We start from the raw sequence: 22,367 nt of genomic DNA on the forward strand, positions 1-22,367 counted from the left end.
CCCCTTCCCTGTATCCCCACCCCCCCAAAACACCACCCCACACAGAAAAAAGTTATCCTAGCCACTGTGTCTTTCACATTTTATAAATATTAACTTCTTAAACCTGCACCTTCCTCTGTGTCCACATATTGTCACATTACAAAAGAAAAAAAAAGTCAATTAAATACATTGTTAATGTTACTATATTAAATCTGCTCTCTGCTTCAGCAAGATCGACTCACTTCACCATGTTTTACCTCCTCTTACCTACCCTCCAACCAGACGAATAGCATATTCAAAGTTTCCATCTTTAGACACTTAGAAAACAGAGTCATTCAAAAACAAGAAATTCTGGAGCTGAAGGAGACACATCTTGCTTTCTAGTGTGATACCAAATTCCCCACACTTATAGCACCTGATGGTTGTAAGTGAACAGCACCAGCTGCATGGCAGCCTTGATTGGTTTTTGAAAAAGAAAGAGGAAGAAAAAGAAAGAAAGAGCCAGAGAGAAGGAGATAAGAAAGAGAGAGAGGAGGAGAGAGAGAGAGGGGGAGAGGGAGAGAGGCAGAGAGGGGGAGAGAGAGGAGAAAGAGAGAGAGAGAGAGAGAGAGAGAGAGAGAGAGAGAGAGAGAGAGAGAGAGAGAGAGAGAGAGAGAGAGAGAGAGAGAGAGAAACAGAAACACTAACACCAGTGATGCCTGCCCACATTTGCTGTATCATGTTGCATCAATGCAGGTCTGTACTCCAGTTGTAAGTAATTCCAAGTTCTGAAGATCCTGAAGACTCTGGATGCCAGTAATTCCTTTGTCACATCACTTCTACCAGCTCAGAAGAGAAGTCCTGCCTAAAGTCATGAAATAAACCTGACTGCTTCCACCAGACCGAACAGAGGCAAAAAATACCTAGGAAAAAATATGTTGAATCTATTAGTCTTAAGAAGAAAGCAAGGTCTATGTAACAGAAATTTAATTTTCTTGTATAATCCTCCCCTGTTCTATAATGTCTGTGGAAATACTAATTTCATTTGAAGTTTAAATTCAGGCTAAAAATAAAAGGAAAAATTAAAATAAAAAAGAACACTTAGATCTGAATTCAAATCTAACTTCCAACACTTACTAGTTGTGTGACCCTAGACAAGTCACTTCACCTTGTTTGCCTTAATTTCTTCATCTGTAAAATAAGCTGGAGAAGGAAATAACAAACCACTCCAGTATCACTGCCGAGAAATATCCCAAAAATGAGGTCATTAAAAGCTAGACGTGATTGAAAAAAATGACTAAATAATGGATAATAATGCCATCAAAAAAGGAGAAAGTAGGTTATTATAATGTAACAAATGTGAATATGGAAACAGTTTTACATCAATGTCAGAACTGACAAAGAATTGCTTAAAACATTAGAGGTCCTATTGGAATATGATTTGGGGATATGTTTTGCTTGGTTTTCCAAAAGGAGTTACAGAATCATAGATTTATAGCTAAAAGAGAAGCTGAAGGCCAATCTTGTCCATCCCTCTTAACAGATGAAGAATCTGAATTCCAGAGATTTTTCCAGAGGAAATATGTGTATTAGTGGCAGGATTTGAACCCAGGTCCCCCCTCATTTCAGAGTCAATGAATCTACTATACCACAATTTGGCTGAAAAATAATTTCCATCAGGATGAATCCTTTGAGCTGTTCCTTCAAACTAGAATCTGTTTCTGGACAATGCCATCTACCCTGATGGTATTTGTTTTAGATCTAAATGGGAGGAAACAAGGGAGAGAGCACTGAATCTGTTATAAGGGGAACTCCACAATGTAAACCACAGTATTTTTTTTGGTAAGTAATATAACTAACTACCCTCTTTGCTACTGAAAAAGGGTTTCACTCAATTCTAGGTGAAGCAAACAGACTGTCACAAAGCAGTGGCAAAGAGAGTATAGAAGGGGGGAAAAAAGTTACCTTGTCATTGCGTTCACATAAGAATTTGAGCCTCTGTGCCCTCTTATGCATAAACACGCCATCCAAGTGACCAGTCTCTACAGATCGTATCTCAATAGCCTTTTCACCCCAACCCATGATTTGATTGGACCGAATATATGCTTTCAGGAAAGCAAGAGAAAACAAATGTTAATAATAAACATTATGTTTAATAATGATAATAAAACTTTCTTATATATTTATTTTTATATATAATTATATACATAAATATATAATAATAAAAGAGCTATATAAAGGAATAGACTTAACTGAAATCTTATCGCAGACCAAATACAATTTCTTTCACATACATATATAAACTTAGGGAAATAAAACTTTTAAGAAAATCTAAGGCCCCACATATGTCAAGATATTCATAGTAGCATTTTTTTCTGGCAGTGGAGAATGAGAAACAAAGTAGTTGTATACTGAAAAGGGAACAGCCAAGCAAATTACAACACATATCTATAACAGAATATTAATGGGTCCCAAGAAAAAAAATGAATACAATAAATTTGGGTAAGCATTGGAAGATATACAAAGTGAGGCGATTAGAACTAGGTAAAGAATGCTATTAAAACAATACACAGAAAGAAAGAAAAAAGAAAATGAGTATTGTAGATCAGTTATAATAATCAAACTTGGCCCCATAGAGATAAGAAAAATCCCTTCTCCCTTCTTTGTAAATAGGTCAGGGACTAGAGAGTGACAAAAACTATATCTTGTTGGGAAAGAGATGTCCTTTCTCACGAGATCATAATAAAATTCCTTTCTGATTTTATCTTGAAAAATCTCCTTGGTTTATTTGAGTTGTTGGTCTTTGTCCCACAAGTTAACAAGAGGATCAAGAAATATTTCTAATGTGAGATAACACAAAATTCAGTCCTTGAAAAAAGCTTGGGATTTTAAGATATGGAGATAAGTATAATCCAGGCATGTCAGAGAGGGGAACAAGCAAGTAGTTAAGTTTGACTAGAATGTAGATCGTGTGAAAAGAAGTAATGATATGCTTGAAATGAAGTTGAAAGATAAGACACACATAAATAAGGAAAGCTAGATAGGGTGAGACATAGATGCACACACATATTTTGATTTTGATACACCAAGATCAATTATCTATTCGGCTTCATCATTCTATTAAAATAGGGAAGAAAAAAGAGGGAAAAAAAGGATTTGCTTCTCATGAAAAACAATCAAATTGTACCAAGGAAAAACAAACATATGCCCAATGAATGGGGATGACCCAAACACATTCTAGTTTTTTGCTTTGTTTTGTTTTTAACATAATGGAATGTTATTGTGTTATAAGAAACAATGAATATGGAGAACTCAGATAAGCATGCAAAAGCTTGTTTGTATGAAGCAGAAGAGGAAGTCTACTCATCAGTGTCATTTATTACTTATATCATAAGTTAGAAATTTGCCTAGGACAATGGAGTCATAGAGAAACACTTCAGGGGGCAGCATATTGACTTAGAAAAGAACTAATTAACATTATCTATATTTTGTTGTGTTTTTATTTATTTTGTTAAACATTTCTCAATTAACACTGTAATCCTGTTCAGGTCCACTCTGGAGTATGGAGCTATCTCTATAAATTTAACATCTCAAGCAAAGGACAATGAGTACCCTTTGTAAAGTGATCTGGCCAGTGTCATACAGACTGTATGTAGTCAGACATACAAAGTTCACATAATACAAGTGTTCATGATTCTGAAGCTAGTTCTTTATCTACTTCACCTCCCTCCTCCCCCTTCCCCCCCAACTCCTCACCCTCCACCTTGCTTACTTCTAGCATACATGTTTTACATTCAACTATAATCAAGTTGCTTCTGTGATAAAATAGCACAGACTACCTAAAATAGTTGGGGGGGGGGGGGGGAGGGGAGGAGAAAGGAAGAAGAAAGAGAGCTGTTTTTCCTTCATCTAGGAAAAATAATGCTATTTTTATTAAAAACTTTTGAGGGGTTGGTGTGGAAGCACTCTCTGAACTTCATAGGGAAATTTAATGTATGTCCACAAACTAATCTGTCATTTCCAAAGATTTCTGAACATTTAAGTATTAAAAACAAACAAACAAAAAAACACTTTGCCATTAGAGGGATGTCTTTTATTTTAAAAGTCTGTTCTTTGACTCTAGGTGATACTTACCAACAGATGTAGGCATCTCTCCCCATTGTAGAACCACATCCTTTGTAATCCTTCCATATGTATTCACATAAACCCCTTCATCTTCATAGCACACTAGCAACTCCATCCCATCTGTGTTGGGGAGTATGATAATAGCATGAGGTTGTATGCTACTTTGAATCTAAAGAAGAAACAAAAGCAAAAAAAAAAAAAATTAACTTTGCTATTAATAAATTATACTTTCTAAAATTTTGATTGATGTCCCTATGGCTACCTAAGGGACAAATTAATATCATATTTTAGAGCATATATGAGTCAAAAAATGCTTCAGAGGTTTATTGATCAATGATTGGTCAACAAGTCCTAATCCAACTTGAAACTACACAATAACAATCCAAGTTCCCTCAAAATATGTGTTCTTAATCAAGATCTAGAATCCCTGTGGCTCTGGCACAGATGGTAGGCCAAAAAGAGAATCCTTTTCCAATCAAGAAGATCCCAGAAGAGTCCAAACTTCTGAAACCTTCAGTATCATGAGCTACTTCAGAGACAGCCCTGGTTTACCCCAGGCCAAACAATGTTCCTAGAAGGATTCCAAGTTTCTAAGACATGTCTTTCAGCTTGTGAATGGTAATGACAATCTTCCTCAGAATTAGAACATGGAGGCCATTTGAATAAATTCAACCTGCAAATCTTGGGAAAGGAAGGAGAAAAAATTCTCACTATAAGCTGAGACACTTAGGGGAAAGTAGAAGATAGGGAAATAACAAAACAAAAATAACCAACCAACTGTAGAGTCTGGGCTCTTACGTGTGTAGGTAGATAGATGTCATAGACTGATCCTGAATCCACATCAACAGCATGAAATCCAGCACAGGAACCATAAATCACTTTTAACCGTTGCCCTTCCTCTACAGTAAGATCGACCAACAATGGCTTATGTATCAATTCTCCAAATGACTGAAAGATAGAGAGAGAGAGAGAGAGAGAGAGAGAGAGAGAGAGAGAGAGAGAGTTGGTAATTAATTGGATAGTAAGGTCTTGCTGTCACCCTATTAAAAAAAAAAAAAAAAAAAGAGCATAGCTACTACTTTCCCTATAGAGATAGTGAAAAGGATAATAATAATTGTGGAATAATGGTAGTTGTTGCTCAGTTGTTTTCCACTCATATCCAACTTTTTATAATACCATTTAGAGTTTCCTTGCCAAAGATACTGGAGTGGTTTGCTATTTCCTTCTCCAGTTCATTTTACAAATGAGGAAACTTGAAATAATAGAATGAAATGTTTTACCTATGGTCCTACAACTAGTAAGTGTCTGAGACCAGATTTGAACTCAGGAATGACTTCCTGACTTCAGGCCTGGTCTTCTATCCACTGTACCACTGAGCTGCCCTAAAGTTATAGTATTTAAATTAAAATAGAAACAGGTACAATAATCTTTACAAAAGAATCCCTATGAGTCACATATTGGCTTACTTATAAAATGTACCATTACCTATTATACTTTTTGCATATTTTCCAATATAGAGTGTAGTGAAAAAGAAAGTTAAAAAAATAGGGAGCCACTACATTATAGAGGATCTTAAAACAAAAAAGTCTGAGCTTTCTTCGATAGGTAATAGGGAGTTATTTAAGGGATTCTGAGCAGAAGTTCTATGACATACATCCAGAAGATGTCACAGTTGGGATTAAAGAGAAAAAAAGAGGGAAGCCAGCTAGACCTATTAGGAATTCACTTGTTGTTGCTGTTTATCCTTTGTTCTCGATATGACCATGACATCAGGAAGGTGATGCCATGTCATGCAAATGAATTGGATTTAGGTGATGGGAGAACTGTACAAGATCACCTGCCTCACTTTTTCCTACAGAGCCAGCTGAGTCCAGTGGTAGGATATAGATCAAGATGACTAGAAAAGGAGCCACAAATCAGGAAAACAATAATGAAGTCTTGAACTAGTGTAGCAACAATGGAAACAGCTTATGGGGCAATATTAAAAAATATGGTGGGGGCTGAATCCAAGGATTATGTAATTGAGATGTAAGGATATGATGACAGAGGAAAATTCAAATATTCAAGTCAATGAACATAGGAGGAGTGAATACCACTGACAGAAAGAACATGGTCACAAAGAATGGATTTGAAGGAAAAACAAGTAAGCCTGTTTTGGTGATGTAGAATTTAAGGCATCAGTGAGACATCCAGATACAGATATCTATAGATATCCTGTAGGCCTTTTGGAGCTGTGAATCTGGAGCTCAGAAGAGCAAAATCAAGTTTGGATATAGAAATTTGAGATCTGTTTTTATATAGCTGAATCTGTAATTAATAGATCAGACTCTTGAGGAGAAAACACAGAGAGAAGAGTAGGGGAGTGAACTTGAGGAACACTACCTTCAAGGAATCAGAAAAAAAATAAAATTCTATACTTAAGTCACAAGACAGCCACAAATAAAATTCAAATGCACCAAAATAAGGTAATGAAACAAGCCACCCCCAAAGGGCAGAGCACACTTAAAAGTGTTTTAAGCACAGTTAAAAGATGTTTTTACCTTAAAGGCCATAAATTTGTGGTATGGCTTTGGGGCCCAAGCATAAACTTCCACTGAACTTTTCAAAGCAATGACGAGAAACTTGATTCTTTCATACTTTACTGAAAATAAACAAGAGAAATAAAAGTTAGCATCAATTTCAAACTTTATTCTATAATGTTAGATCTCCTGAGGTAAAGAGCTAATAACAAAAGCACAAAGTCCCTACATTTTAAAATCGGTATAATACAAATGCCCATCTTGAGCAAGTTTTGCTTCCTTAAATAAATTTGGTTTAACCAGAAAGAACCAATGCCAAAATAGTTTCAAATGAGTATCGTTTTTGTTTTGTTTTTTTCTGTAATAGTGCCCCAGCAGCAAAAGCATGAAAACAACAAATGACTTATCATTAAGGCAACAAGCAAAAAGTATTTATTTGTGGTTATCATTTTTCAGTGATGTCTAACTCTTTATGACCCCACATTTGAGGTTTTCTGGACAAAGACACAGCAATAGTTTTCCATTTCCTTCTCTAGCTGATTTCAGAGCTTATAAAAAACTTAATCAGAGAGGATTAAGTACTTGTCCAAGTACTGTTATCCAGTAAATATCTGAGGTTGGATCTGAATTCAGGTCTTCCTGATTCCAGATCCAGTGCTCTATCCACCTAGCTGCCCTACTTTTTCTAAATGTATTCACTCTATAAACATATTAGCATAAAATTTATCAATCATTTAAGGAGCCTTTCAAATTATTCATATGCTTTTTAAATTTCTTGGGAATTGCTGTTTAGTGGCACACTACCCTCAGTTTATGCTGCTAAAATGATTGATAAGGGATGTGAAGTCTTCTGAATAAGCATAGATAAGTGATTTTAAAAGTCTCAAAGTGAGTTCTGTAATGCCCCTGATATATTAATATTATAGTTTCAGTTGCTACTTTGTTTTCTTCCTTTCTCCAAGATTACATTAAAGTTTTATTAACTATAAGTTTACTCACTTCCCTATATCCCCTACTTTCTCACTCCTCTACAATAATGTCAAGTTTCTTTATTTTCAAGAAAACAGAGGATCCTAGTGAAAGCAGCAAATTAGAGACTACAAACATATTCAAAATCCTTGCAGAATATCTTCTTCATTAATGACTATCCTGAAACCTGGTTTCTTTCTCTGAAGTGATACAGAACTTAAATCTAAATCCTCTGGCTGATTTATACTTAACTAATTCTAGAGCAGCAGTAGGGAACCTTTTCTTTACCAAGGGCCATTCAATATTTATAACATTACCAATTCAAAAACTCAAGCTGTGGGAGGTACCTAGTTTGACAAAGCCAGATCAAATGATTTTGTGGCTTTTATGTGGTCTGCGGACTGGATATTCTCCAAACCCATTCAAGAGCAACAGTGAAACATAGCATAAATAAATAAATAAACAAACAAAAAAAAAATCAATAAAATAATAAGTAAGTAATTAAGTAAGCACATGAATGAATAAATGAATGAACGGACTAGACTTAGAATTAGGAGTAACTTGAAACCTGAGTCAAGTTTCATGACCATTGGCAAGCTACTTCTTCTCAAGACTCAGCTTTTTCATTTGTAAAATGGGGAAAAGAATGTCTACACTACTTATCTCATAGTGTTTCTGTGAGGATCCAATAAGATATTTTAATTTATGTCTTTGAGGTTTAAATGATTAATGTATGTAAAGCAATCTGAGGCTCAAATGAAATAATAATGTATCATTATAAATATATTGTAACTCAAGTGTTTAGAGCAACAGCCCTAGAGGTCTAGAGTTCAAATCTAGATTCCCACATCTACTTAGCTGTGTGCTCCCTGAGCAAGTCATTTAACTATTTGCCTCAGTTTCCTCATCTGCAAAATGATATGGAAAAGAAAATGGCAAATCAGTCCAATATCTTTGCCAAGAAAATCCCAAATGGAGTCAGAATGAGTCAGACAATAACCATATAATTATTGTTGTTTTAATAATATAGTCATAAGTAGTATGACTTGGAGAGGGATGAGGATGAGGAAGAAGAAAAGCACATGTTGATGACTTCATTTGTGTATTAAAATTTGCATTTATTAGCTCTTTTGGACTTTTCCATCACTTTAATCTTCCTCCTCTTCTGTCATCACCATCACCATCACCACCACCATCACCATTACCACCACCACCACCACTACTACACTACAACATTCTTTATAATGCTGACAATAATCAAGGGGGATCCCAGAGAAGTCCTCAAACTGTCACCAGCCTGAAATTTAAACATCCTGGTTCTTTTAAACAAAGTAGCAAAATATTGTGCTCAGTGATGAAAAAACAAAGTCAAAAATTAAACAATGTCTGCCCTACACGGACCTAAAATCTAACAGTACCAAGTACCTGTTAAAGTTCTGCAGTACTGAAATAGAAAAAATATACTTTTGCTCACAATGGTTAAGAGCCCTTCTTAAACTCTCCTTTAAATAATCGCAACTGTATTGTTAACAGGTAGTTTCATTAAGGCAGCTGCTACTCCTGGATAGATAGCATTTTTAATCACTGCCTGGTTAAGTTTGACATTTTCCTAGTATTTTCCCAAAACATTTATTAACTAGCTCATCATAGCTACGAGAGGGGAGATTATCTATAATCTGAGTATACCTTATAAAATATGCCAACTGGCATCATTTAAACATTTATTTTAATTGGGAAGAGGACAGTGCTAAAGAAAAAACGCCACACATATACTGCAAGAAAACACTCCCAAGACCACACACAGAACAAAGCAAAAGACTTGTGCCTTTTAAATGTCAGGCTTCTAGCTCCCTCTACAGGATAAACCTCTGATGCACATCTCAGCAACTGAGCATTCTCTTATTTATATTAAGGGAGAGATGGAATATTATTGATTTCTGCTTTAAAAGATCAACTTTGGACATTTTTGAAAGGCACTTTACAATCATATCAATGAATAAAAATATATTAAAGCATACAGCCCTGGAGGACAAAGGACACACAAGGGACATCAGGAAGAAAAGTCATAAAAGCACAATTTAATAAACACTAAATATCCACTATAGGAAGAGAAATAAGCAGGCACAATAAATCATAGAGAAAGCTGACTTTAGAATTACTCTGTGGTCAAACACTGCTTCTACACACACTAGCCACAGAATTCTAGGCAAATCACTTAACATTTCATTGCCAAAACTTTCTATGTCTCTTAAGTTTGCAGAGCAGTGCTGACCTATGCTGGCAGAGGGAGATGAGGGCTCTATATATTAATGAAATCATAAATAAAGTCCAAATAAAAATTTGCAGAGCAAAATGCACACATCAGGGTAGTTAGGTAGCACTTTAGTGAATAGAGCAGGGGTCCTCAAACTTTTTAAATAGGGGGCCAGTTCACTGTCCTTCAGACTGTTGGAGGGCCGGACTATAGTAAAAAGAAAAACTTTGTTTTGTGGGCCTTTAAATAAAGAAACTTCATAGCCCTGGGTGAGAGAGATAAATGTCCTCAACTGCCGCATCTGGCCTACTGGCCATAGTTTGAGGACCCCTGGAATAGAGTGTTGGGTCTAAAGTCGGGAAGAGTTTAAATCTGAGCTCAGATACTCAGTTTTTTAATCTCAGTTTCCCCATTTGTAAAATGAGCTGGAAAAGGAAATTACATTTGCCAAGAAAAGTACATGAGGAATTGGACCCGACGGAAAATCAACTGAACAACAACCTGCTAGGCAAGATGAGTTATTTAGCTAAGATAAATGTGTCTGCTTTCCTGCAGTTTAAAATTCAATAGTAAATTAATAGAGCATAAACATTAGACTATGTAAAACACAGCAGGAGTTAGGGATTAGGACGGCTTATATTGTAGAGACAAAACACAATGAGCTAAGAGTCAGAAGATGTGGATTATAGACCCAATTGTGCCATTAACAGAATCTTGGATAGATTATTTCATTCCTTGTAGCTTTAGTTTCCTCATCAGCAAGATGGGAATAATACTTCAGAGGGTTAATGAAGTTCAAAAGAGCTAATATATGCTCTGCAAACTTTAATGGTTTCTTCTCCTTTTCTTTCCTTTCTTCTTCAACTATGATTAGGACTATTAGTATTAGAAAGTGTGAAATGTTTCATACTGGACAGAAAGCAGGTCTTCAAACTACAAGCCTTGGGTTTAAGTCTTTCCTCTGAGACATGTGGCTTGGGAGGCAATGGGCCAAAGGCCCAAGTAAACATAAGTCAACATTGTAGTAGAGAGTCCCTGACTGGGTCTACTTAAAAAAACAAATAAAACAAACAAACAAAAATCAATGTACATGAGAGTACATATGTATGTATGATTTTTCTTCCCTTAGAGTTGTTATATTTTAAAGCTTATAGGATGAAGTGATCTTAAGTAAAATCTTGCAAGAGCAAAAAGATATATATTAGTAAGAAAGAAAAGGACAACTATGTGCAAGACAGAGCCAAAGAAGCTCAGGTACTGAAGACTATTCTGAAAATCCTGATGCAAAGTGTTAAAATTGGTATCTGGGAAACAGAAAAAAGATTGGATCCAAGAGAAAGAACCAAGGGCATTCTGGATATAGAGATCAGAATAATTAACATTCAAAAATTAGCCCTTGTTTGGCTGCAACAAATTAAAACGTCCCTTCACTATGAATCCTAAGCTACAAAGCAATGAAATGCAATTTGAATTACTCTATCTTGAAAAATACATTTTCTAGGAAAATGGAACAGAGTTTGGAAGAAATCAATACAAATGGTATGAGTGAAAACTGTAGAAAATATGCAAAGATGGGGGAAAACCACCTCCCAGAACTTACCAACTTTATAGTGTACACATCCTTCCAAATCACCTACAGTTGTCCATCCCTGTTTCTTCTCCACTTCTGGATCATTATGAAGTATTTTATTCCTTAGCCAAGACAAGTAGTAGACTCGTAATTTATTTTTCTTACCTAACAAAAGATTCAAGTTAAAAAAAAAACACAATCATGAAATTCTGTCTGTAGTTGGTAAATTAAAAGGAAAAACTTCAAGATGAAGATCAAACATTCACACTATTTTACTGCTGAGGCACACAAGAAACTGCTGATCCTTGAGAAGGACCTTATGTTAAGCTTTGAGAAAAATATTAATATTTTCTGATAATTATCTCCACAGTATCCCAAAATCACCTACAATGTGCTTCAGTGCTGAGCAATGCTTCTTAGTGTTATTTCTTCCAGGTGAATCTTTAAAAAAAAATCAATAAGGTTTCTTTGGCAGTGGAAGAGAAATATACACATCTTTATTTCAACTCAATGTGCAGATTAAAATCTTTATATCCTCCAAAAATTAGTAGATTAACATGGTGTTTATGGAAAAATTTTCAAGTAATATTTTCAGAGAATACTTACTAGTGACACACATATGTGGGAGACCAATAAACCATAAACTGTTGCCAAAACACTAAGTAAAGTGCCCAAAACTGTTAGATGTGTGATTTGGGAGAAGGCTCCTCACCTATCTCAGGCTCAACTTGTTCATCTATATTAGCATCAGACAATAGATTAGATATTTATTAGACAATAGTAGACAATACTACTATTAGTACTAGATTACTAGACAATAAATAGATATTTAATTATTAGACAATAAGTAGATATTTAAGCTCTTTTTAAAAAGCATGTTAATTTTTGCTCTATTCAAATGTGACATATGTATAATCAATTGTTCATAGATTCTACAGAAAGAACAGAAGCTGTCTTCATAGATGAAGACTGAAATTTAACAATATTACTATTTAAAAAAACAAAAAACAAGACAAAAACAAAACAATCCCTTCACAGGTATCCTCATTGGTACTGCCTCAAAAGGAAGAAAATCTTGGATTCACACCTAATTATAATTAAAAAAACAAACAAACAAACAAACAACAACAAAAATATCTCAATACAGCATGCAATGCTACCATATTGAATTAGCCTCTGAAGGCATATGATAAATGCTTAGAACCATCATGTAAGTGCAAGACTAAATCTTTTTTTTTTAAACTATTCTCATTTTTCAAACTCTATTCACTTATTTTTATAACGAGGCAAACATTGTTCTAAGCACACTAAGCACACTAAGACAAAATAAGTCAAACAAGTTGGTTCTTGCCTTCTAGTAGGAGTGCTTAGGTTTCTACACAAAATAGAACATGAATTCATGATTACTTTTTAAATTTAAACTGGTTAACTATTTAGATTCGCCTGAAGGAGTGATTTAAATACTAGTTTTCATGCTTCTAATAAGTTTATTTCAGAATTTAATTTATTGGTACAAATTTATTGGTGTTTGAAGGTAGGAAAATAGATTTTTACATATCTAAAAAACTTAAAACTTCATATTCTAAAAATATATTTATTTATTTTTTAAAAATGGGCCTTAAATGGACTAATTTTTTCCCTAATAAAAAGACCATTATATATATTTCTGAAGAGAGATATTTATTTCCTGAACAAATGAAACTTTTAACTTTGTGAAAACAGCATCAAGGATTCTTTCAAATACAGTCAAAATCTATTCTTCCTAAATACAAATACTTAAGTTTGCCTTTTAAGAAGAGTTTCCTCTTAGCTAAATATCTAGGGACCACAAGTTGTCTTGTAGCCATCTGTGTGAATTTCAATCTACAAACATAGTAAGGAATTAATTGGATAGATTTACGAGGATCTCAAATCTTACATATTTTCTGTAAGGAGAAATGGAATCTAGGTCAAACTCAAAAGCTAAATTAATAAGTCCCATGGTAATTTATTAAAAGAAACTAAATAAAAGTTTTTTAAAGAGGGTCGAGATATTTAAGTGGCCCAAAATTCTATTTGTTACCCTATCAAAAGTCCAAACATCTGTTGTCCTTTACACAAATAAGTATGGATGCTTGTGTGCCTACTTGCATATATTCTAATGAATGAAATTATACATGCACAAATAGGGAATGTATGTATCTATGTATAAAATGTATGGAAGTCATCATGTATGGAACAATTTTTAAAAGGTTGTAAATATTTTTTGATGGTAACTCCTTTAAGGAACATTTTACTACTAAATTACAAAAATATTGTTCTGGCGAAGTGATTGCCATGCTGTATTTTCATCTAATTTGGGATTTAATTAGACAAAGTAATTGTTTTTTTCATTGAAAAGTACAATTTTCAAAGGCATAAAATCTATTAAAATGAATTTTAATAATGCTAATAATATATTTGCTTACAATGTGTAAAATTAAACGTATCATATAAACAGTGCTCTAGGTTTGATTTGTCTTTAAATAATATTGACAACTTTATTTGGAATTTTCTTCATAAAAAAAGCAAGGTTTTAAAGACTACTCTTCAAATAGTCACAATGATTATGTTAAAATCACATGATACATTTACACACACACACACACACACACACACACACACACACACACACACACACACGTGCGCGCGCACTTTTCCCCAGCAATTGCTATAGTTGTGTTATAGATATATTTAATATGGAATATTAGGAATGAGGCTAGTAGATTTTTCAGGAAACTTACAAATTTAATGATTAAAATGTTAAAAGTGTTAACCACTATAGAAGACAAAACTTTTAGAACTATATTTATTTCCATGCCCCTGAAAATGAAATATGCTGAACAAAATAACCGTTTCTTGATGACTTAATATCATCAATTATTTTACTGTGTCAAAATACAATGATGACATCATAGTCTGCATTGGAAGATAAGGCTGTTACTCCTTAGGACAGATGGACTCTATAGAACTTTCTAATTCTGATATTATATTTTTCCAAATAGATTCAAACTACATTTTTAGAGCATGATAGAGGCTTTTTACAGTTTCTCCTTTCTTGCTGGGATGTCAACTACCATTTTACAGTATAAGTGTGCTAGCTTCTGGCTACAATGGCACCCCCTTCTCATTTCCTTTGTTATCTATTTTAAAATAAAGCAACAGTAACAAAATCTAATTGGGAATTGGGAAAGCAGAAAACCAAATTTGTAATAACTATAAATAAAAACTTTTTACTTAAAAGTAAGAACCTAATGGATTCTTCTCCTCAAAGTCAAGTCCCCCCAAAATGAAAAGGTAACTTTTTCATAAATAAAACTCCTACAATTCACACTTTGTTAATTTGCAACAAAAGAAAGCATGCCTAAATTTTAATATATTTTCTTTTAAATTGATGTGAATTCTCAAACTTTTACAAAATAAGGCAAGATCCAATTTCTCTTCAGCATTTAAGAACTTCAAGCATTTTTGTTATAAAAGAACTATGATAAATAAATGATACAGAAGACATTTTTACCAGATATTGTCACTAAAACATTCAAGCCTTCAAGAACATCCATCTGTTGGAACCGCCTTCGGTTAATAAGTGGATACACCTTTCCTTGGCCACTTCTGTCCAGCAACATCAGGCCACTTTCGGTACCTACTAACAAATTAACTCCTGTTTAAAGAAACAAAAAGCTGTATTAGAGCATAGCATGGCCTCTGGATCTGGTCCAGCAAAATCTTCTAGCTCCAGCTAATAGGTATTTATTTCACCAGGATAAGTACCTGTTAAATGAAAAATAGATAATTAATCTTCATTCATTTACATATTCCTAAAATGATTGTCCTCGTTATACACTCTTGAGGTTTTCTGTTTGTTTTATGGGAGAAGAGAGGTGTGAATATGAAGTGAATGAACAAGAAAAGCTTACTCATTTGGAAATCACTTATTCTGGCTATAAAACATGCCTATATCAGTTGATATAAGTTTTTAAAATATCAGTGCCACAAAGAAGTTAGGGTAATGAAAAGTGTTGGTAAACTTTCTCACTAAATATAAAAGAAATTCCAATAAGTGTTCCGTCCATTCTTGGATCTCAATTTTGCCTATTCTCTGTTCAAGATCCATCTCACCACTGGCTTCTTCTCCTAAAACTATGTACCTCAAACCTTAAAACAAACAAATAATAAATAATAAGACTCAAAAACAAAAACAAAAGCAAAGCAAATTCCCAAACCCTCAACTTTTTACCTCTGTTCCCTTTAAAAATGTCCTATTTTATAGTTCTTCCTTTGGCCATCAATCTTCAATTAATTTTTTTTTTTCAAAAACTTTAGGAAGCTTTCTAGGAGTAAGTCTGATTATTCTTTTGAAAATTCTCACACATCTTTCCTTTCTTATTCTATTGCTTCCACCCTAATTTTAGACCCTTACTACATCATTCCTGACTTACTGCAATAAGCCTGAATCCCAACTAGTCTTCCAATCTTTTACATCTCCCCACTCTCATCTATCCTACAATCTACATCCATCTACCATTGGATGGTAACTCAATACCATCAGATTAACCTTTCCGTACTTTCTATCATGCCACATTTTTTCCCAAGATTACTGCCTAGAGGAACTTCCTATTTTGGCATTCAAGGTCCTCTAATATAAGGCAACTAGGTGGTAAAGTAGAGTGTCCACCCTTGAATAAGGAAGACTCATCTTTCTGAGTTCAAATGTGTTCTCAAACACTAATTTCTTGAACCTAAGCAAGCCACTTAAATCCTGTCTATCTCAGCTTCTTCATTGTAAAAGTAGTTCAAAAAGGAAATGGCACACCATTCTAGTATTTTTGCTAAGAAAATCCTCAAAACTGAAGAAGTAGAATACAACTGAAAAATGGCTCAACAACAACAAAAGTATGCCCCAAACTACTTTTCTAATGGGCAGTTAGGTGGTAGAGTAGACAGAGGACTGAGCCTGGAGTAAGAAAGACCTAAGTTGAAATATGATTTTGGACATCTATGCTGGGAAAATGGCTAAATCTCTGAATACTTCAGTTTCCTCAATTATAAAAATGAGGATCAAATTAAATGATAACTGTATTTAGTCATCCTGCACAGTACAGAGTAAGAGTTATAGAAAGGGCAGCTATTTCCTGTTGTTGGCATTAATGTTTTCCTCCACTATTATCTTGTAACCATCTATCCAAAGTTTTTTTTTGTAATGTAAAAAATATTTAATAATTTGCCCCATTTTCTGTATTTATGATATAAAAAAAACTTTTTATGTGCGTAATGTTCTTTACTGAAGTAGTCTGGAAACTCTTTTAAATGAAAGTAAGGAATTATACTACTCAAAATCTCTCACAGCATCTAAACCTAGCACATGGTATATATGCCTGGTGAAATATTTGTTAAGGTGTTGAGAAAATGGATATGAATGGGGAGGAGACAGGATGAGAAAGCATTTGTTTCCTGAACCAGTCTTCCATGCATTTTTATTCTAAAAATAAAATTAAATGATTTGAAAATTCCTGCTTGGTTGATTTCCTGAATTTCATAACCTCTAGAAATTCATAATTCTTCAAGAGGAACACAACTCTGAAACTCATGCCTCTTCAGCACCTTTTTGGCAAGGCTCCTCACTCCCTGTGATTGGAGAGATGGAGATTGGACATTGCAGAACTCTGCCTCTCCACCCTGATCCTCCAACATTTAAGTAGACTTGATCTTTTTCAAATCTGGTATATCTCATGTATTTCATTAACTAAAAAAAACTAATCATTCTGCAAGATGAATTCGACTCTTATTCATACCACCTTTAAATCATTTCCATTCCAGCTGAAAGACTTTACAACCCATAGCTCCCCTTACTCCCTTCATTCCACTTGCTTTTTAGGTTTTTTTTAATATGTTGTTTTCTCTCTTTAGATTGTGACTTCTTTAAAAGCAGGGACTACTTTTTGCCTTGCATTGTATCTCTACCATTTAGCATAGTACCTGACATACACACACCTGGCATTTAATAAAATGTTTACTGACAGTAAGTCTGTACAGCTTTTAAGAGACTCATCTTTTTATTCATTCAGAATAGAAAGATGTTAGCGGAGTCATTTTTCCATCATTATTGCTTTCTATGCTAAAGGACTTACTTTGTGGCCATAAATAATACATGTAAGCTGTTACTATGTTGAAAATTGCTGTATTCTGGGCAAAATTTTTAAGAGCAAAAAGAAACAACATTTTAAAAATACCACCATCACTCCAAACAAATGAAAGTATTCTGGTACTGTTATTTTCATAATTAGTTTATTAAAAGGTACATAATTTTATAAGGCAATCAGTATAATATATGCAGAAAAAGAAAAAAATAAAATATGCGTTATTAGAAAATGAAAACCTTGGAAACCATGAGCTTACTAAAAACAAACTTGGCATTTCTCTTCTTCAACGACCTAGATACACAGTTTTATAATCTTTAAGAACTTGACTAATTTTGTAATGGTGGAACTTTCAAAAATTCACTCCAAAATTTTCTAGCACTGAGTAAAATCTAGAAGTAAGTTTTAAAATTTTCTGCAGGATTGTGGAAAACCTTTGCCCTATTTAAACATTATAAGCACTTAAAAACAATTTTTTACAAAAAACACAAATTAATGAATAAAAATAATGAATAAAAAACTTTAAATACAAAATAAAAGCAAAAGATGCTATGTAAAACAGAAAAAACAGATCTTTATAAGAAGGCAGCTGGGTGACACAGTGGATAGAGTGATGGGCTTATAGTCAGTATCAACACATCAACATGTTAGAAGACACCTTGTATTCCAGTGGTAAGGCCCAGCAATCAAGCTGAGACCAGAGCTTGGCATAACAACAATCCTTTGCACTCACTCTATGAATACTCTTAGTCACAACAAAATCTCATATTTGCTTCTGGTCATGAAGCCCTACTGTGAATAAAATTTGTCACTTGTTACTCTGACTCTTCACTGCCAGGACTATAGCTCACTATGAAGTCATTGGTATAAGTACTGAGATATCCACATTAGAGGCAAGCTCCAGAATATCTGTCCTAGTTTATAAGCCATTCCTTCACTTGGAAATTAAACTTCACTTTGATTCCTGACTCTCTGTCTCTAATCTGCTTTGTTCAGCTATCCACAGGCTAGAAGCTGTCTCTGGGTGACATCAGGAAGACCTAAGTTCAAATCCAGCCCCAAAACTTATTATTTTTATGATCTTAGGCAATTTATTTAACCTTTGTCTGAGAGAGAGAGAGGGAAAAAGAAAGAGAGAGAGAAAGTGAGTATGTGAATATGAATGTGTTATGGTATGTATGTACTTTAGTAATAAGAGAAAAATATAAAAAGTCAAGTGGTACAATAGATAGAATACCAGGCCTGGAGTTAAAAAGAAAGAGTTTCTGGCATCAGACACTTACTAGCTGTGTGATCTTGGGCAAAAAACTTAACCATGTTTGTCTCATGTCCCTCATGTGTAAAATGAGCCAGAAAAGGAAATAGTAAATTACTAAACTACTCCAGTATCTTTGCTAAGAAAACCTCAAATGGAATCATTTAATTACAATATCATATCTTATGCTATTGCCCATATCCATTCCACTAAAGCTTAATTCCAGTACACCATGGTGGTAAAGAGATAAGCAATCTCAATGGCTATGACAATAGAATCTAAACTCTGGCATATTCAGCCAAATTAGAAAGGATAGGTTTGGGTAATGGGACTTAGTACTTGTCATCTAAGGACCAGCCTAACTAATTTAAGAGAGATTCTGAGGCTGTGCTGTGGAAAAAAAAAAAAAATATATATATATATATATATGTATACATATACATATGTATATATATGTATATGTATACATATATATATATTTGGTCAGCATCAGCTGATGAAACTGCTAAAACACAGAGAGATTGTGATCTTCATAACTAGAAATTAAATGCAAGAATGAAGTTATGTTAGAGGAAAAATGGTACAGTAGACAGAATGATGGATTAAAAAGTCAAGAAGATTTGAGTTCAAATCCAGATTCGGTCACTATGTAACTGTGACTCTGGGCAAGTCATATATCCTCTGCCTCAGTTTATCCAACTATAAAACAGGAAATATACCAGCACCCACCTGCCAGGGTTACTGTGAAGCTAAAATGAGATAATTTTTGTAGAAACCTCTTCAAGAGCTTGTTGTTAAGTCATTTTCAGTTATGTCCAACTCTTCTGAACCTCATTTGGGGTTTTCTTGGCAAAGATATACTGGAGTGGTTTGCTGTAGAAGACCGGAACTCTGGAGAAGTATACTTGAAACAAGGTGTTAACTCAGTGGAATTGATGAGATAATGGTTCTCTAGTTCACATATATCTAGTATGATATAATGATATAATCGCTCTAGTTTGATATAATGCTATAATTACTCTAGATTGGCTTATACTCAGTATACTGTAATGATGTAATTGTAATAGAGTATTTAAGGGCTGAGAAAACTGGGGACAAAGTCAGACTTAGACTGAGACTGGATCAGACTATGACAGATATAGACTGTGAAGGAGACAATAAAGACTTTGGAATCTATTCTTGTCCATTCTCATAGTGACTATCCTGCTAGTACTACCAAGACCCTTCCAGAGGACTTCCAGAAAGCTAACTCTAACATTACAGTTTGCCATTTCCTTTTCCAACTCATTTTACAGATGAGAAAACTAAAGTAAGAAAGGTTAGGTGACCTCCCAGAGTCATATAGCTAATAAGTATCTGAGGCTAAATTTGAACCCAAGTATAGTTGTCCCCTTCAAGTACTTAAAGTACTACAAAAATTTTAGTTATTATCATATACAAAGCATTCTTAAAACCTTAAAGTGATTATCATTTCCCTTTATGGCTCACCTAGACCTTGTTCCTCCCTCCCCATCAAAGAGGTTCGTTGTATTGTATTTTATTAGCAATATTGAGGATTCTCCAAATGAACTTCCTCAGCTTCATCTTTTTTATTTCAACATGTTACATACTGTACACCTAGGCTGTCATCCTCCAGTCTCAAAAGAAAAATCATCTTTCCTGTTTTTGATCACTAATTCTAGACATCATCCCTTTCTACTATAGACCTCTCCCACTCTGTGAAGTTTCCTTCCATGGTTTTAAAGATGTTCAGAAAGGGAAGGGACAAAAATTCTTCATGAATTCCAATTCTTACTCTAATTACCATCTATAAGTTTCCCTTCTTTCACTAATGAAGGGGTGGTAAAGTGAGGTGATAGAGTGTATATTTAGGTAAAAATCATGCTGCTCCCGTCTCCTTATTCATTAATCCAGAGCACTATGATCTTCTTTCCACACTGCTTTATTGAAACCATGTTCTCAAAGGTCACCAAAGACTTAAATGGACAATTCCAATGGCCCCTTTTCAATCCAAATTCTTTCCACTCACAACAGAAAGAATCCTTGATTCTTTCACTCACTTTCACTTGCCCACAAACTGTGAAATCTTATTGCTTCTATCTTCATAACACTTCCTATTCCACTGTTCACATAGTCAACACCCTAGCTCAGGCCTTAATCACCTGAACTGCAGCAACTGCCTTTTAATTAGTTCTGCTGCCTCAAATCTTTGTCCAGTGAAATACAGTCTTCACATGACTGCTAAAGGGCAAAGCTAACCAGGCCATCTCCTCTTTCCCTCTCCTTCTCTTCCATCTGCTCTGTATGTATATTAAATGACACTATTTATGTATGTATTTATGTTGTCTCCTCCATTAGAATGTAAATTCAATAAGGAGAGAGAGTGTTTTTGCTTTTCTTTCTGTCTCCAGTGCATGGACATATTATAGCATCCTCATAGGTAAAATGGGGAATAATAATAGCACCTATCTCCCAGGATTGCTTTCAGCATATTTCTAAGCTGCCTATCACAAAACGCGTTAGTGTGGAGTCACAAAGACTCATTTTCCAGACATGTACTAGCTGTGTGATCCTGGGCAAGAAACTTCACCCTATTTTTCCACATCTGTAAATTGACCCAAAGAAGGAAAAAGTAAAGATAACTCTGTCAAGAAAACTCTAAATGAGATCATAAAAGGTTGGACACATTGCTAATGACTGAATGACAAAAAAATTATAATTTAATAAATGCTTTCTGAATGACTAGTTTACCACCTTGAAACAATAAAACTTGTTGACTCCAAGCTTTTCTTGAAATTATCTCCTGATTTATATTACCAATAATTCTTATAATTTTTCTTCAATCATCTCTTCTCTTCTTCCAATTATATAGGTAATCCTTAAAGTTCAGGTTCCCAATTCTCTTCTCTTCTCTGAGTTTCTTTCCTTGGCAGACTTCACCTCTTCTCCAGATTTTAATATTTATATACTTTAATACTTATATATTGATGAAACACATCTACAAATTCAATCCTGGAGAACACCATTAAAGTGTCAGTCTCATTTTTCTGTCAACTGAGTTTGCGGAGCACTGAGATCCTCCAAAAAAACTTCAAATCCAACACCTCTAAATCTTGAAGCAGCAAGAATAATATCCTCAGTGTTGGATGATTTTGGTTTATAGCCCAGATCTACCATTTACTAGCTTTCTGAACTCTGAACGAGTAATAGATTCTTTAAATGTTAAAAGAGGATAATAAAATATGCCCTACCAAGCTCACAGGACAGCTGAGATCAAATTTTAAAAATGTATAAAAATATTAAAATAGATATAGGATATGGAAAAATGCAATATACATAAACATTCTGGTTCTTTATAATGTAAACCACTGAGAAAAGCTATTCCTAAAAGAAGTACAAAATAACAAATAAATAACCAGACTCATACAACCTCTGTTCATAAATGTAGTGAAACTATCTAAGAATGGGTCTATAGAGAACCAGTCGATGTATCCCCTAGAGTAGTGACATGTTTCTTAATTGGAAAAGAAAGAGAGGAAGCAAACCATATCTTACCTTTTAC

General features: G+C 34.3%; 1 protein-coding gene across 9 annotated transcripts in view; it reads right to left on the minus strand.

The window, feature by feature from the left end:
• Positions 1 to 627: 627 nt before the first annotated feature.
• MAP4K4 (mitogen-activated protein kinase kinase kinase kinase 4) overlaps positions 628 to 22,367 on the minus strand; it is a 227,039-nt gene continuing 205,299 nt past the window's right edge. For 3 of the 9 annotated variants that reach the window (XM_051984343.1, XM_051984340.1, XM_051984342.1), the window contains 7 exons: positions 14,931 to 15,074; positions 11,426 to 11,560; positions 6,624 to 6,724; positions 4,882 to 5,031; positions 4,093 to 4,252; positions 1,924 to 2,063; positions 631 to 881 (listed from right to left, as the gene is read on the minus strand). In XM_051984343.1, coding sequence (XP_051840303.1) covers positions 798 to 881; positions 1,924 to 2,063; positions 4,093 to 4,252; positions 4,882 to 5,031; positions 6,624 to 6,724; positions 11,426 to 11,560; positions 14,931 to 15,074 — 914 coding nt within the window. In that variant the 3' untranslated portion in view covers positions 631 to 797. Of the gene's footprint in view, positions 882 to 1,923; positions 2,064 to 4,092; positions 4,253 to 4,881; positions 5,032 to 6,623; positions 6,725 to 11,425; positions 11,561 to 14,930; positions 15,075 to 22,367 lie in introns of all 9 variants that reach the window. The other 6 variants (XM_051984341.1, XM_051984344.1, XM_051984346.1 and 3 more) reach the window with 4 other exon arrangements.

The sequence above is a fragment of the Antechinus flavipes genome, chromosome 3, assembly GCF_016432865.1.
Source record: "Antechinus flavipes isolate AdamAnt ecotype Samford, QLD, Australia chromosome 3, AdamAnt_v2, whole genome shotgun sequence".
NCBI classification, from domain to species: domain Eukaryota; kingdom Metazoa; phylum Chordata; class Mammalia; order Dasyuromorphia; family Dasyuridae; genus Antechinus; species Antechinus flavipes.